The sequence below is a fragment of the Punica granatum genome, chromosome 8 (assembly GCF_007655135.1).
Source record: "Punica granatum isolate Tunisia-2019 chromosome 8, ASM765513v2, whole genome shotgun sequence".
Classification (NCBI taxonomy): Eukaryota; Viridiplantae; Streptophyta; class Magnoliopsida; order Myrtales; family Lythraceae; genus Punica; species Punica granatum.
The window spans coordinates 1,719,031-1,735,385 of record NC_045134.1 but is presented as its reverse complement, the minus strand read 5'-3'; the positions used below and the strand labels follow the sequence as shown (position 1 = coordinate 1,735,385).

The 16,355-nt window shown below is 40.2% G+C and overlaps 3 protein-coding genes, 1 long non-coding RNA gene and 2 other non-coding genes across 9 annotated transcripts; 3 read left to right on the top strand and 3 right to left on the bottom strand.

Moving 5' to 3' along the window:
- Positions 1-63: 63 nt before the first annotated feature.
- On the top strand, positions 64-1,418 carry LOC116186983. Its single transcript, XR_004151956.1, has 2 exons — positions 64-225; positions 371-1,418. It is a non-coding gene; the product is annotated as an uncharacterized LOC116186983 (long non-coding RNA).
- A 94-nt stretch (positions 1,419-1,512) lies between these two features.
- TRNAH-GUG lies at positions 1,513-1,584 on the bottom strand. The gene has a single exon. It is a non-coding gene; the product is annotated as a tRNA-His (tRNA).
- Positions 1,585-1,827: 243 nt separating this feature from the next.
- Positions 1,828-2,006, top strand: LOC116189695. Its single transcript, XR_004152465.1, has one exon. It is a non-coding gene; the product is annotated as a U12 minor spliceosomal RNA (small nuclear RNA).
- Positions 2,007-3,676: 1,670 nt separating this feature from the next.
- LOC116188097 lies at positions 3,677-7,910 on the top strand. 4 transcript variants are annotated; one of them, XM_031517241.1, is made up of 5 exons: positions 3,677-4,207; positions 4,932-6,318; positions 6,628-6,790; positions 6,873-7,498; positions 7,771-7,910. In XM_031517241.1, the coding sequence occupies exons 2-4, from the start codon at positions 5,074-5,076 to the stop codon at positions 7,493-7,495; spliced, it is 2,031 nt and encodes a 676-aa protein (XP_031373101.1). In that variant the 5' UTR covers positions 3,677-4,207; positions 4,932-5,073; the 3' UTR covers positions 7,496-7,498; positions 7,771-7,910. The 4 variants fall into 4 exon arrangements, with proteins under 4 accessions (XP_031373101.1, XP_031373099.1, XP_031373098.1 ...); XM_031517239.1 differs by lacking the exon at positions 7,771-7,910 and having other exon boundaries at positions 3,677-3,916; positions 4,040-4,207; positions 6,873-7,683; XM_031517238.1 differs by lacking the exon at positions 7,771-7,910 and having other exon boundaries at positions 6,873-7,683.
- Positions 7,718-9,099, bottom strand: LOC116188099 (dirigent protein 24-like). Its single transcript, XM_031517242.1, has one exon. It carries the CDS (start codon positions 8,971-8,973, stop codon positions 7,801-7,803), a length of 1,173 nt encoding a protein of 390 aa, XP_031373102.1. The 5' UTR covers positions 8,974-9,099; the 3' UTR covers positions 7,718-7,800.
- Positions 9,100-9,386: 287 nt separating this feature from the next.
- On the bottom strand, positions 9,387-12,701 carry LOC116188100 (caffeoylshikimate esterase-like). Its single transcript, XM_031517244.1, has 8 exons — positions 12,551-12,701; positions 12,394-12,426; positions 12,166-12,289; positions 11,857-12,003; positions 11,558-11,688; positions 10,267-10,404; positions 10,051-10,149; positions 9,387-9,931 (listed from the first exon to the last, which is right to left on the bottom strand). The coding sequence occupies exons 1-8, from the start codon at positions 12,551-12,553 to the stop codon at positions 9,644-9,646; spliced, it is 963 nt and encodes a 320-aa protein (XP_031373104.1). The 5' UTR covers positions 12,554-12,701; the 3' UTR covers positions 9,387-9,643.
- Between the last annotated feature and the right edge of the window lie 3,654 nt (positions 12,702-16,355).

Below are 16,355 nucleotides of genomic sequence, written 5' to 3'. Positions count from 1 at the left end.
GACCTAGATATATCAGGAAATCGGATTCCTCTGTCGGCAACGTTGACTATGATAGTTGCACATCTACTCATAATGACGAGCCACGTTAGTTCGGTCGGTTATAAGAAGCTCCCTTGCTTGATTGAGTTTATTAATATGAGAGTACTATAAGATAATTTCATTACGTTTCGTAATAACTGCACATCTACTCTTATGACGAGCCACTTCAGTTCCGTCGGTTACAAGGTACTTTCTAACTTGATTGAGTTTACTAATACGAGAGCACCAATGCATAATTTTATTAGATCGCAAAAATTTCCTGTTTCATTTTTAAATAATTAAATACATAATTGTATATCTTTATCAACTGCTCTAGTTAGTTCTATTGCAGTTAAATGATTGTTGGAATTTTTCAAGCTGTAAGGACATGATTGATGCTTTCCAACTGTAAGAAAATCTGCTAGCGTGCTTTCTTCCCAAACCCTAAGAACCTCCGAATGTCCGGCTCCGACTGGACGCGTCCGACGGCGATTCCTCGCCCCAACTCCGATATATTCTTCTCCCTCCTTCCTCTATCTTTAACAGCCCCTCAATTTCTACCCCTAAATCCGACTCCGTCACCTTGCCCCTCCACCTGCCCCTATCGCCGGCTCACTACCCCGATTCTCCACCACACCGTTTCTATACTGCTAATTTCCACCAATCCATCGTTCATCCACTGCCAGGACAGATTGACAGTAGTTGCTCTTCCATCAACGATCTTGCTGCAGATCCATTCCACCACCAACCCTCCACCATTTTAGTTGATCGCCTCCTGATCTCCCAATGATTTGTCTCGACTCGGATACATATCGTGGCCACTCGCCCCGGCCCGGGCGAAACCTCTGTTATCTTCTTTGGTCACCGCCCCTTGTTTACCACCAAGAAAAGCTCTGGTTACCTGGACGATCACCATCAACGATTTACCAACGGAGTCCGATGGTACACACATGTTTGATGTTTTGTCCACTACCCTAGTGTCCACACCGAGGTGTCATCGATTTGGTTAGTTCGTGGATAGTTATTATGTTCTATATTGCATCGGGTCAGATATGTTTGGAATCTAGTGGTGTGATTCCTTGATGTTTTTCATGTTGTTTTATGGTGTCAGTTTGTTTAATAAGGCTATATATGGATCAATATGTGGTCTATCAACCTCCTTCGGTCGATAGTAATGTCTTCGTTGGCTCCTTGGCTAGCTTATGGCTGGCAGTGTTTTTGGCAGGCTCCATGGCCGGCAGTGTCGGGCTGGCTTCGTGGTCAGCAGGGTATTTAGCCAGGACTAAAATCAGCAGTCTGGGGGGTCGTGATGGCTAGTGGCTCAGTCGACGCCTCAATGTAAATTAAGTTCTCTCTTAATAATGTTTGCCATTCCGACCCCAAAAAAAATGGTTTTTTTTTTTTTTGGGTAACTCAAAATTGCTGGTTTATCGAAACATTATGGACGAAAAATCACAGTGCATTCAGATATACAAGAAAACAACGGAAAATGAATGTGGCTGCTGGGATTCGAGCCCAGGTCTCCACGGCCACAACGTGGAATTCTTACCACTAAACTACAGCCACTTTGTTGGTCTATTTTCTCAATTATTTTTTTAATAAAAAAATATACATTATATACAGAGCTGGCTATGATTTGGGCCTCCCAATGGACCATAAGTAGATATCGGGCCCTTTCTCCTGGGGCTAAAAGCCCACACTGCTCGGAGGTTGCGAGACTTCCATTTTTTTGTCCCACACCGGAGGACGAAGCAGAACGAGGAAGGGGGGAGCCGCTATAAGTAGTGAGCGAGTGCAAACGGTGAAAACTTGCCTTAAACTAATGAGTAAGGAAAACAAAGCGGGCGGTGGGAGCCGACCGCAGCGCCCATGACTAGCTTTTCCTCGGAAAAGAGCAGACCCGTGGCGCACGAATTTATGGAGGGGCTATAGGCTGGCCGAGCGTTGACGCTGCCTTCTTTCGCAGAACTCGCTCGTGCGGGCCTCCCATTCCCCAACCCCCCAAAAATGTAGTTTTCAAACTTCCACATGATTCTAGTTTTCTCGAAAATATAAGTGGTCTGATTATAAGTTTATAACAGCTGAATCATGTGGTAAAACGGAACAATTGGACAAGTTGGTATTTTAATAGGGTTGGATTCAAAAACAGAGAAATGAAATAAGTTGGTATTCGGTCGGATTTGGAAGCACGATAAAGATGGCATTTTATTCGGGTTGGATTTGTTGCCATTTTATTCGGTTTGGATTCGAGGAGGTCGGATTTTGAAACATTATAAGTCGGCTTTTTATTCTGGTTGGATTCTAAACCATAGAAATGGAATTAAAGGATGGAAATTAAATTCTTTTTTTTTTTAAAGGCAAGGGGTTGTTTTTAATTAACTAATTAATTAACATATTTAAAAATATTAATAATTTTTAAGTTAAAAATAAAATAACACATCGGCCGTCGTAGTTCTGGCCGATGATTTTGTCGAGACAATGAACCACAACTTGAACACGACTCGGAGTTGGATCTTATCGGATAGGGACTAGAGCTGCTTATGCGTAATTTCTTACAATTGTAGTTGCTTATGTGTAATTTCTTATGATTGTTTATTTATTAGCAATTTGCCCATTAAAAGCCTAATATTTTGCATAAGCTTAGCTCATATTATGGGCCGGTTTTCTTGCAAATAGATGAATAACACTGTATGAAAAATATTTTTGGCATGCAACAACCAGCTTTGACCGAACATTCAATAGAATGTTGCAATTGAATAAATATGAATTATAAGATCAGGGATGTACAAATTACGCCTAGATTATGGTCGCCCCAGCTTATGTTTGCTATGTACGGTAACAAATTTAATGTATTCGAGAAATCAATTTCCCACCAATGTCTCTTCTTCCTTTTCTCCCCCCTCCCCCCCAATATTTTTCTTCCCACTAAGAAAAAGCACACCCAGAACAGTATCATGGATCCAAGTTCTCCGAAGAATTCCATATGGTTTCCACTTGCCCCGCCCAAGTTGCAGTTGCTAGTTGCTACTAACCAATTGGACACTATCCGCATTCGTTGTAGCATCTAACCGATCGGTGCGAGTGATATACTCTCATCGACTTCAACGTGTGTGTGTCTATATATATATATATATATATATATATATATAATGGGAGGAGAATACCCTCCTATCAAAATCCCAAGGTATTGTCATACAACATGTCAATAATCGCCAACTTCCACATTGTAGATTTGTTTGGTTCATTTTCCTTATGTATGCATTACCAAATAAGATTCAATGACTTTTTCAAAAGGTTTTCTGTATGTATCTTAATAACCGAGACCAAACATTACTTTCATGCATATATATATATTTTTTAATTTTTTAAAAGTCCGGAGAAATCATTGAATATCTCGTGGCACATCAAACAATGTATACATAGTTTTAATGAAATAAAATGCTTTCAAGAAATAGCAAGCTCCGAAGGCAAAAACGCAGGGGTCAATTGCGTTTTGGGTTGGTGGCGCGAGACACGAATAATACCCCCACACAATAATTTTCCCGCGTTTTTGTTCATCTCATACATACTTGAGACAGACAGCGACCCCAACCGTCTATGTCCCACTGATCCGCCATTATCGTTTTCCTTTCTTTAATCCTTTCTCTCTCCTCCAATCCCTTTCATTTCATGGCCTCTCTCCTCTCTCCTCTCTCTCTCTCTGATTTCGTTTCTTTTAATAATACAATCAATCGATTCCCCCCTCGCATTAAATTCCAGATTTTGCCGGTACCGCCCTGCACCAATCTCTGCTCCAACGATCGGATCCATCCCATTTTCTTGATAAAGACGACTAATTTTATGGACCCAATTGCGTAAATTGACTGAAGTTTCGATCTTAATCCTCGTCGGGTCAACGGTAGTTTCCTAATTTCTTGGGTAATTGCGGTATTATAATCCGATCGCTGAGTAAAAAGCTTAATTAGGGAAAGATTGGTTTAATCCCTTTTTCTTTGCCCTTTATCTTTTTGTGTGTCCGAAGAAAAAAGCTGGCCTCCATTAATGTCGGCGCCCCCATTTCCTGCTCCCGTTTCTCCTTAAGATTCCGGTCACGTGTTCTTGCTCGCTGAAACAATCGTGGGCAGTCGGCGAATTTTCCTGGACTTGTTTGATTCTTGTTATTGCCCAGCAAGAGATCTCCTGGAGAAAGGTTAGAGCTTGGATATCAGTCCGTTGAAGATGTTTCTGGGTTGTTGTTTCCCCTTTGGTTCTCTGCAGATTCTCTCTTCTTGTTAGCTTTCAGCTTGAATCCATGATTGGGTTGAATCAAATTTCAGATATTTCCCTAAAAAAAAAAAAACAAGAACAAGAAAGAAAGTTAAGCTTTTGTTTAAGTGATGTCATTTCCCAAACGGGGATTCACCTCAGCTGCTCTTCTATGGCGGGGTGCAAAAGTATTCTGCCTTCTTTTGATCATTCGATGTCATCATGAACTCTAAGCCTCAATATTTCTGCATTGGTGCTTTCCATGGATTTTCTAATAAATTTCCTTCTTTCGAGTACGGGGCTGCCATACTTTTTTGGCAATAATAATGACGTTGCCCTTGAATAAGGACATAACTGAGTTCTTTTTTCCTATCCTGAAATTGTTTAATTGCCAATCCAAAAGGGTAGCTTGTAATCATTTCACTCATGCTTGTCCGAACAACTTGATTGCAATCAGCGTACTTTTTACTGATGGCTGTTTCTCCGAGTTGAGAATTTCTCTGGTTTCTCCTCATCGGTTGATCTGTACGTATGGTTCAAGTAGTTTTAGTCATGACGTTTCTTGCTTATATTGACTTACTTTACCTTGTTGGTCTTCCATTTGTTAACGGATCAAGTCGAGGATTACTGGCTTTGCAATCTTTTTAAGACTCCCCTGAATTTTGCAGGAAGCGGGGATCGGAGATCTGGAGATGCTTCAACATTGGGTGTAATATATTCAGTAATCTATGCTCAGGTTTCTGTTAGGTACTAGAGATTGAAGGGAGTTCCCAGTGGATCGTGTTAAGCATTTTCGGTCAAGTAGCAGATATGGGTTCCGACGCGGGCACAACTAGCGTTATTGCAAAATTGATGGGCCTCGATGATCTGCCAAATCAACGTCCCATTCAGAAACGGGGAAGAGTGCTTTCAGAGGAATATTTCCAAAGAGTTGCTTCTATAGGAGTCCGAGAGAGGAGTCCATCCCCTGAGAAATATTCATCTAGGATGGGCCCCAAAAGGCCTGAGGATTTCAGTGCCTTCATCAGAGTGGTGGGAATACCCAGGCAGGATAAACTCCATATGAAGGAAGTCGACAGCAAAAAGTTGAGCTTGAATGGGAACGTTAAATCCAGACGCTTGGAGGAAACCTCCTATGCTCTTGAAACTGTGTCCAAGCATATACACATTCCTACGAAGATTGTTCTTCTAAGACCTCATCGCGGAGCAGAAGAGATCTCCTTGAGTGATTTCTCTCGGCTAAGATCAAGTGAAAGTTCGAGTGCAGGTTGTATGAAATCCAGAAATTTCCCTGGCCCTTCTAGATACTGGAAAGATTCTTCCCATGAAATTGAACTCGTTGGACAAAGACCAAGAGTCTCCAGCGAAGAAGTGGAGGAAATAGCTAGACAAGTGAAGTCTAGTAACATGATATCTATGTCCTTATGTGCTCCCAATTGGAAGAAGAGCCAAAATATTGAATCTTCAGTTTCTTCTTCTAATAGTTCATATATTGCTCAGGAAGCTAAGAAGGAGATGTCAGAAAGGTTTATGATGATAAAGGAGTCCCAAGAACCTGGCTCCGGTTCTAGGCGGAAGACACTCGGTGAAATGCTATCCATGCAGAGTCAACGAATGGGACCTCGAAATGTAAATTGCAATTCCCATGATTCGGGAACAGGGATGAAGAATGCCACACATGATATTAACCGTTCTAAGAGACTCAAAGTTTCAAGGCATTCATTTGAGTACAAATCAAGAGATAGAGATTCTACCTCCAAGGAGGTTCTCCAACCTGGGAAGGCAGCTTTTTGCTACACGAAATCCCATTCTCGTTTACTAGATCCTGAGTGCAACTCCTCAATTAGTGGGTTGGTGTTGAAGTTTGACAGCCTAAGAAATGAAGCAGGGAGTCTTTCTGAAGGGAAAGATGTGGCTACTTCGAGTGTAGAAGAAGATAACATTGCTAGCAGGTCTTTGGGAGCTCATACAGCCACATATGAGACACCAGCGTGGAGCTTGGAAATGAAAGAGTCTGTTTCTTCATCTAATTGTTCAGAAAATCTAGCGAAAGAGGTATGGTATTGTCATTCCCTATCTATTTACTGGTGAAACTGCTCTTTGACCATTATTACTACAGAAGGTTCATAAGGTCATGTTTTAGGTATTGAGCTGCTTGTGATACCATTTTAATTTTTTGGCATTTAAACTTTCAATTTACTTGCTTATTCTTGCTTGCTTGTAATTGGATTTATAACCAATAGGATTCTGGGTACTTTGCGTACTTTTTGTTTTGGCAGAAGGATGTCTTTAATTCCATAGCTGAATTGAGTCATTTCCTTCATAATGTTTCATTGCTCAATGACTTTTGTCAAATTTATGCAGGAAGAACCAGCTGAGTTTCCTGAAGAAGACGCTGTTTCCATGCGCTCTTCCATCGGACCTGAATCTTTCAAGAGCTTCGAAGAGCCTTATCAGCCTAGTCCAGATTCAGTTCTCGAACCTCTTGAGGAGGGGATCTCATCTGATCTGGGGCTTGATCTCTCTGGTTAGTGAACTATCTCCTTCGTTACAATTATCCCATCTCATTTCATGTGAAGTTCCATTCTGATATATTATTGCGTTTCCAGGAATGCAAACTCTTCCTTTTAAGTTGGAGTCTTTAGAAGAATGCCTAGAAAAACATAGAATGACTGTATCAAGCGATGAAGAAGATGATGATGAGCGGTCTTCAAACAACTTTGAAGAGACAGCAGATTTTATGAGGTTCTTGAGAGCTGAAGAGAGCAGAGATTTCTTGTATCTTGTCAATGTCCTGTCCGAGGCAGGCCTTAATGGAGGAAACCTGATGGAGAACCTCATCAAATGGCACTCCACAGCTACCCCTGTAGACCCATCAATCTTTGAGATCCTGGAGATAAAATATGGTGAGCAGAAGTCCTGGAAGAGGTCGGAGAGGAAGCTCTTATTCGACCGTATCAATCTCGGGCTGATTGATATTCTTCTTCAGTCCATCAGCATGCCCTCCTGGGCGAAGCCTGTTTCAGCCCGGATTAGTTCCAGACCAGACGCTGAGATTACTGAGGAAGCATTGTGGACCCTGCTTCTCAGACAGGAAAATGAAGCGAGAAAGGAGTCTGAGAATGTGCTTGGAGATGATCTCGGGTGGTCGGACTTGGGAGAATGTGTAGATATTGTCAGTAGAGAGATACAGGAGTTATTAATTGAAGAACTTGCAGCGGAGTTTTTTTAGCTGGTAAGTCGGTGAGATTCTTTTTATTTTTTATTTTCCTTTTCCCCTTTATCCCAAAAAATTTCCTCGGCTTCCGATTGCATTGTTCTAGAGAGTCAGTGTCAATCTGGTGAGGTTTTGCTCCGAGAGTATTGCACCTCGATTAGATTTTAGAGTATTAATTGTCGTAATCGATTGGGATTGAATCATTGAACCTGGCATATTCGTTGCATGGATTGTTCATACATATAAATAGAGAAACTGAATGCCATATAATTATGTCATCATCTCCTTAGTGAAAGGCCCCCGTTTATGCTGAAACCCCGTTACTCGGAAAAGTAAACACTGAAATGGAGGATCGTGTCCACGCCATCGGTGGTGTGCTGGTCTTCCTGGTGAAGGGTCTCGACTGTTGCATATCCCTTGGCGTGCTCGTACTTCCCGGTTCCACCGATGATGGCCACCTGAGACTCTGGTGAGGCTGTCCTGTGGACCCCAAACAGGCTGATTGTGTCTTCTACTTCGTGGGAGCTGCTCCCTTTCCCATCATGAAACAACAGAGTCAGTGCCATTGTCTGACTGGTCCCATCCAATGAGCTGGCCAAGTAGAACCCCTGTGCCTTCCCGAGCACGCCAGAACCCAGCTCATGCCCTTCAGTCAGCTCATCATCAACAACAGTGATGGTACCGAACATGAGCTTCTGGAGGGTTGCTCCTGCAGGGAGCTGCCCAGCAGTCACAAAGGGCTGGTTGTCTCCACCTGCTGCCAGGTCGCCGTTCCCGCTGTTCTGGATCACCGTGCTGACTTGTGCCCCGTTGAAGCCGGTGAGGTAGGGGAGGTTGTTGTTGTTGATGATCCCATTGAGGTTAACGCCGTTCAGGTTGTTGAGGTTGTTTCCATTGAGAAGGGGGGAACCGCCACCGAATGGGAAGATGATGTTGGTGGGCTTAGAGAATGGGACAGCGTTCACCTCGGTGCTTGTTACGATCCCGGTGACTATACGAGCGGATGGGTGTGATCCCCCGATAATGTCATGCATGTAGAAAGACAGCTGTGGTTCCCCAGCTGTGCCAGGGCTTGGGAGTGTTGCGGCGCCGGTAGCAACAGGGGCTGCACCAGCACCACCTGCAGACGTGGCAGTAGCACCAGGAACCACTGCGGCAACTGGTGCCGTCACAGCTTCAGGCATCTCGGGAACTGGCGGGTCAGCTTCTTCCTCCACTGGTGGGGCAACTACTGGTGCCTCCACATCAGCAGCCGGGGGGAGTGCTGCATCAGGGACTTCAGCTTCAGGAAGGGGCGGGTCCACACTCTCATCCTCAATGGCCGGAGCGGTTGCCCCACCGGCAGGGCCCGTTCCAGAAGGAAGTGAAACTCCCGGAGGGCTAACAAGGACAGGGGGATCAGGCACCGCCTCATCCACGAGGATCCTCACCGAGCTGGCACATCCTACAATGAGAGCTAGGAAAACGAACCAAATGGTTGAAGCAGTGGCCATCTTCGACTTCTAACTCGGATTTCGTATTATTCTTGAGCTTTGTTCCGTGTTGGGGTATGCTTTTCTTGTGGCCATATATATAGCAGAATGCAGTAAGCCTCTGCGATGAAGAGTGGAGCTGATGAGATGGAGTTGTTGACAGTAACCTATCCCATTAATAAGAGCACTTTGTATTTGGCCAGTCTGTGTTTGGTTTAGGACATCCTAAATCTCAAAATTAATCAATTCAAATCGAACTATGGAGGCTTCATCGATATAACTCTGATAACCACGGGTTTGGACGTAAGCATGGGTCTCGATCCATTCGATATGACTATTTATGGCTTTTCTACTAAAGTTTTTCCAGGTTACTACGCTCAACACTGGATCCGATTAGTTGCAAGTGCAAGGACTGGTATGTAATTATGTAAAAGTTAATGATGGAATGGCAAAGCCCAATCTTAAATTCAATGACTTTCAGAGAAACAAACGAATATACATATCTGCTCCCAAATCTTTTCCGTTTGTATCGGCCCAGTCCTAATCTGGCGCGCCAATGAAGAAAACACACACAGAAAGCCCACTTTCCCATAGCCCACTTCTTCGAGACAATCACTAAAAAAGCCCGTGAACTTTTAAAACCATTACAAAAGGCCCCATCCTCTCTTTCAATTTTGCTCTCCTCTGTCTACTATGAATCAAATTTGGGCATGAGATGATCATCATCCTGCTCGCTCTTCAGCTCCCTCTCCAGCCTCGAGTTCCCGAGGGAGGCCCGCTCATCCAACCACCCGATGATGTCTGAGAATACGATGTCTATGTTGCTCGGCGTCTCCCCGTAGAGCAGCCCGTGCCACATTTTCGGGTACAGCTTCAGTGTCTTGTCTGTGCTCGAGGCTTCCTCGAGCAGCAGTTTGCTCACCGAATTATCAGTCACCCTGTCCTCTTCCCCATGTAGCAATAAGAATGGCAAGGATACCTGTTTGTTAAGTAGCCAGGGTCGTGAGTCGGCAATGGGGGAAAAAGAAAATGTTGGAAGGCAATCGATCGCGCGTAAATTGAAACGGATATATTACACGATAATTCTTTTCTGACTACCTCATTAAGCCTCTTCTCGAGATCCATACTAACTCTCAGGCACTCGTACCCGGTCTTCAATCTCGGCTTCCCTTTGTAGCAATAGGGGTTTGTCCTAATCTGCCACAACATCACCAGTCCAATTGAATCATATATATAGATATATGTTTTCTCATGGCACTTCAGAAGTTACAAATTACAGATTCGTTCATCAAAGATCAACTGAGATTATTTTACCTGTTCTCTGATCTCGGGCTGCTTGAAGGCGAGATCGATGATGTCTTTGGTGGGGATTATCTTCCAAGTTGGAATAATGTTGCACAGCTTGGTCAGAACACTGATCACCAGCGGGTGTGGCCTCATGTCATCTGCAATCTGTTCCAAGGACGATATGAGCACATAATAAACCGAAGAAATATATGCATGCCGCTTTTAGATATGTCATTCGATATTAAGAAGATGGAAGCTAGATCTCCTCAAAACGAACAAGTCACATGAAACTTCGATATAGAATTCCCTTCTTGCCCGCATTATACGAATTACGCACTCATTAATATATGACCAAACTTAATGATCAGGGGTCGTGCGAGACCAAATGAACCAACAATTCTAGAAATTGGAATTTAACCCTCAAAGTCAATTCTTGGCCATTTTCATGTCAAACACGTTGAAGCTTATACAGAAAACATTAATTTTAGCTGCTTTTTGGACCATCCACTCCCCATCAGTGGCATACTGTCTAACTTGTCAAAAGAAAAAACATTTAATAATAAAGCCATCGATATTGAAAATTTTCAGCAGATATCGGTGCAATAACTAGTTGATCTATTGACATCATACCCTAGTCCAACTGATGCATAAACAAATTATCGAAAAACATCATCTTAAACATAATTGTCAAAGAAAAAGACATGGAATTTCTACCTAATCTTCTCTTTGCGGAGCCACTTTTCTTATGGAGATAGGCTATTTCAAATATGTGATTTGTATCCCATCCCACGCTACTAATCTCACCAAACAAAAGGCATTTGTCTGACCTTGTCAAATTATATACTACTAAAAAATAGGCAGTTCTGTTAAAAATGAAAGAGACCCACCAATAATTAAGTATTAATTCTTGTTATAATTTTATATGGGCTTCCTTAATTTAATCAATATAATATCACTTGCCTTGCCGATCAAAAGGGTGAGCTTGCCTTGCAATATTATAGGGGAAGGGTTAATTACATGTCGGCAGAACTGAAAGGGAGAAAAAGTCAAGAAGATCTCATCTAATGCATTTCGTCAACGATCACAATTATACATGCACCCAACATAGACAATGGAGAGCAATCATTCGGGTGGAGTTCACAAAAACTCCAAAACACGCGCGCTTTCGGTTGATTTTCAATGTTCGCAACTTAACAAGTTCAAATATATCGTTTTACACGTTACGAGACCGCGGCAAACGCTTCATACGCTATTCTTCTGTTACGTGATTGGAGAAATAAGCTCGGGGAAATGCAAGAGATGATGGAAGTTAATTTACCTTACACATGGGAGCAACTAAGACAGCACCATCCCAGTACTCTGGCTTCTTCCTGTGCAGGACAAGAGCCAGAGCTCCTCCCATGGACTCTCCTAACAGATACCTCATCTTCTTCTTATTCCCTTTCTTCTCTGCACAGCATGCGGAAAATATAGGCACTATAAGATCGATCATCTAGCAGATTATGAACATCCCAGGCACCGGCCCAAAAGTGCGCAAAATCACAGCCTGGCTTCCAAGTTCCATGAAAATTCGTACACAAGTGACACGGAATAAACAGTTTTTAGTAGGGAACTGACCACAGATGCTGGTGAAATGATTGGAGCAATCATCCGCGACATCATCAAAGTTTTTCACAAGCCCCTGCAAACCAGCGGATTTCCCATGCCCTTCGTAATCGATCCCATAGACTGCGTAACCCGCATTTGCCAGACGAATAGCCGTACCTGGCGAGATTAAGTCACGGTTAAGCTCATACCCGGGTTTTATGATTTTGTTATTTTTCTCTCTGAGAAGTTTTCATCAGCTAGTGATCAGTATTATATCAAGAATGAATCGGGAATGACTCCTTTTTTATTTTTCCGGGGAAGAAGAAATGGGATACTGACTGTTCATGGTGATGCTGCACTCCATGGCATAGCCATGGCAGATGAAGATCAGGGCTTTCGGGTCTCCCTTCGGGATCCATCTGCAAGTGAAGAGCTTCAACCCTCTAGAATTCAATATGTATTCCTGCAAATATAAGTTCATCCTTTGATGATACACAAATCGAAGAACAAAAACCGAGCATCAACAATGAACAAACTGTCGAGTCACACTCGGAAAAGCAGGCTGACCTCCTCGTAATTTATGTTTCCCATGTCATTAGCCTGAACGAGACGTGCAACAGGGAAACACGAACATCATCAGAATTGGAAGAATGGAGAGATTGAGGAAATTAAGGAGAATCCAAACATAAGGACAGACACGAAACAGAACAAGAAACTCAATTACCATGTTGATGCCGAGAAGATTATACAGAGATTGAGAGGAAGCTTTTAATTAATCGAATTCAAAGAGGGTTTATGGATCAATCAAAGGAATCAGAATCTGATTCGAAGTCGGGAGATAAAGAAGAAAAAATGGGCTAATTTTGCATGGAGAGAGATGTCATCTATTTATACAGAAGAGAGCCAATGAAGGATAAGAGAGCACAGTGGGTCAATCCCTCCTACTATTGGGATGGACCATGTTGGTCCTTTGCCCTGCCCCGCCACGAAGAAATTTTTTCCCATTTGGGCTCCTTTTTTTTTTTTTTTTCCTTGGTCAACTGTCATTTAAAAAATAAAAATAAATCCGTCGAATTCCTGTGACTATATTTATCGTTATCGACAACTATTGATTTTCACCTCTTGCCAGATATGTTTGATCTCGGCTCATGTTCCGGACGCAGCCAGTCGAATGATGAGAGTATTGATCAACTTTGAACCCGTGGCTCTTGATCTTGAATTAGGGTGCACTCTTTAGATTGGGACGGGTCAAGATTCGTAGGTATAAAGAATGAATTTATTAATAAGAAAAAAAGATGATTAGATTCCACCCAACTAAGAGATCATGTGAAAAAAGAATGTGATCTCTTCGAGTTGATAATACATCGATCTTTCAAGATTTTATTCCTCCTTTTCTTTTTCTTTTACTTTTTTTTTTCTCTAGAACAAATTATTTCTGTCTTCTTTCCATGATATCATCTCTTTTCTTTTTATATATTATTACTATTGATGCGCTTAATTTCAATTAATTATTGTCAAAGTATTTATATAATGTATATATAATATATGTAAATAATATATATATATATCCTAGCGTACTTTAGATTTCAATAACACGAAACCATTAATTAGAGCGATTAGTTTTTGATTTAACGGTGAAGAGATCATTGATTATTTATATCTAATAATCACATATACAAATTTATCGAATTAGCATGTCAAAATCAACTCACATCCCTCCAACATTTTTAATGAGATTATTATATTGTTGGCTTCCATGAGATCATCCGAGCGAGCTTGCAACTTGGAATAGTCGTCCTTTATGTAATTTATATTGCACGGACGAAATCACCACTTGCACTTTTGGTGAATGTATGTATATATATATGAGGGTAGTACACGCATTTTGTCCAAATTGGTGTGCATGGGCCCCTTATTTAAGGTTTAGCACTTGGTTCCTCCAAGTTGCATCTTAATGCATTCAATGAGTTGACATATACTCTGTACTTATCCCTTAAATCTCCCGAATTATATTTAAAATCAAATAGAAAGATAGAAAACAATAAAATAAAAATGGGTTTCGAGGATGTATGTCTATACTATTCTATGTGTATGAGAGAAAGAGATAATTTTTGTAACTTTCATAATTCCAAAATTACCCACCATTAAAGAAATAAACAGCAAATTTGTGAACCATTAAATTATAAAGTAGTTAAGGATAAAATGGTAAGTTTACATAATTTCTAACAGTCGTTCCCACCACTTTTCCTAATATTTCTCCCCCCTCCGATTTCTGCTCTCTCGCTCTTATCTCTATTTTGCCCTCTCTTCCCTTTACTCTCCCGTGCATTTAAATAAAATAATATTATTTTCTTTAATTTTCATCCTCTTTATTATTGCTAAATTACTCTTAATTAAAAGCATTTTTAGTCGGACAAAGTTTAAACACTTTTATTATCAACAAAATAAAAAGAATTCACGCATAAATTGAAATTACATTTGACACGGTGCTTAGTACGGGTTTTTCTCTAATATTTTCATTTTTTAATTAGATATCTTAGATCTTTTTGTTCATACAATAATTAATTTCAAATAGATCACATATATTTCAACATAATTCATCAGTCAGATACCTAATAAAAAAAGATTCATCAGTCAGATACCTTATATATTATGATATATATGTATTTGCACTTAATTAATAGTTCAAGATTTATATAGATCTTGGATATTTGTACATATCCAAGATTGATTTATCAATTAAATAATCGTTATTGGTAACAACTGACAATAAATCACATCGATAAATTATAATAAGTTTTGGCACGTGCCTCATGTGCCGGACTCCAAAATGTCACGTTCGAAATATTGAAGTGGGGCCCCGAAAGCTGAGGCGCGCAGCTTCATGGGTTGGCAGGTTTTGACTCGGCACGCGCATCCTCCCTCCCGGGCAAAGCCCGCGACTGCGATGGACGCCGCGGTACTCGCAAAATATATATACATAACACATGGATATTTTCTGCATGCGTTTTTTTTTTTTTTCGTTCTTCTAAAATATATTTACGAGTATATAATTTTATACATAAACATGTGAAGGTACAAAATTTTATAATTAACTTCCTTAACAAATAATTTTATTTTGTTTATTTATGGAGTATAATTTATTCCGCTAAATTTTTACATTACCTCACTTTACTTTTTTTTCAATCCAATAATTATTTTTTTATCTTTTTCTTCAATATAATAATAAATTATTTCACATATTTTTTTCTTAATTATCAATACAATTAATTTTTTAATATTAAATTATTTCAATCTTAATTATTTATTACTTTCCACAATTCAACAACACAATAATTATTTTTTTTATCATCTTCCTCAATTAATAATAAATTCTCACATATTTTTTTAACTATTACTACAACCCCGCTTATATATATATATATATATATATTTTTAGAGTGGAGTGAAGTTATTACTAAACGCCACCGTATCTCATTGTTTACATTATGTCTATACAAATATGACATGGAATTAATTCTGCATTCATCACTCTCTCTTTTCTTTATCGATAGTCAAAATTTGTACCAAAAGACACAAGTTCTCAAAAAATAACGAGTATTAAGTAATTGTATTTATTCGCGTTTAAAACTAAGAGGTTTCAAATTCGATTATCATTATTGAAATTTATTAGTATTTGGCCTCTCTTGAAAGAGGCAATATATTGCATACGTGACTATTTTGTTTTCTTTGTTGTCTCTTGCTCTGGTAATATACAGTATCATATCATCCATACTTGAGGTATTAAACCTAATATATACATATATTCATATACGTGTATATATACATATTTGTCTATGGAAATTAATAACAGTTTATTAATATGCATGTATTGCTTTGGCTGTCTATTACGTAATATCCCATGTCAATACAATGTTTGCATGCGACGTCGTACATATTTATTTGCTGGATTCTTATTGGCTCGATTGCTCTCTGCCTTCGAAGCCAAGACAAAGGAAATGGACTGCTTTGGAAAGATGGCAAACACAGCCAGCAAGCTTTATAAATATAGTATCGAAAGCGTAGAATAGGATTTGCAGAATTCCTAACTGGATTAGTGAGGTAAAATGTATTCCATTATACAGCAATGTACATGTGTCTTTCTAGAGAAATAATCAAAGAAATTAATGTACATGACTAATTATATTTAGTATACATGGAAACATAATCTCTGATTATTACGATCCTTTAATTTCTCTATTAGTATCTATCAACGCACGACGCCTATCAATTTTAATTAGCATAGAGAAAATGATCATAAACTACGAAAATATTTCGCCCGCTTTTATTTGCATTTTCAGCTAGCTTGCTCATACATCGCTGTCTTAACCGGAAATTTTATGTCTGCTTGCTCATGCGAGTACATACATAAGCAACACCTAGTCCCTGATGAATTATTTCATGCCTCGCGTCTGTCATGCTTGCTTCATGGTCAATTTGGATACCCTTCCTAAATCAATACAGTACGAGAAATCTAGTTGCCTTCGATG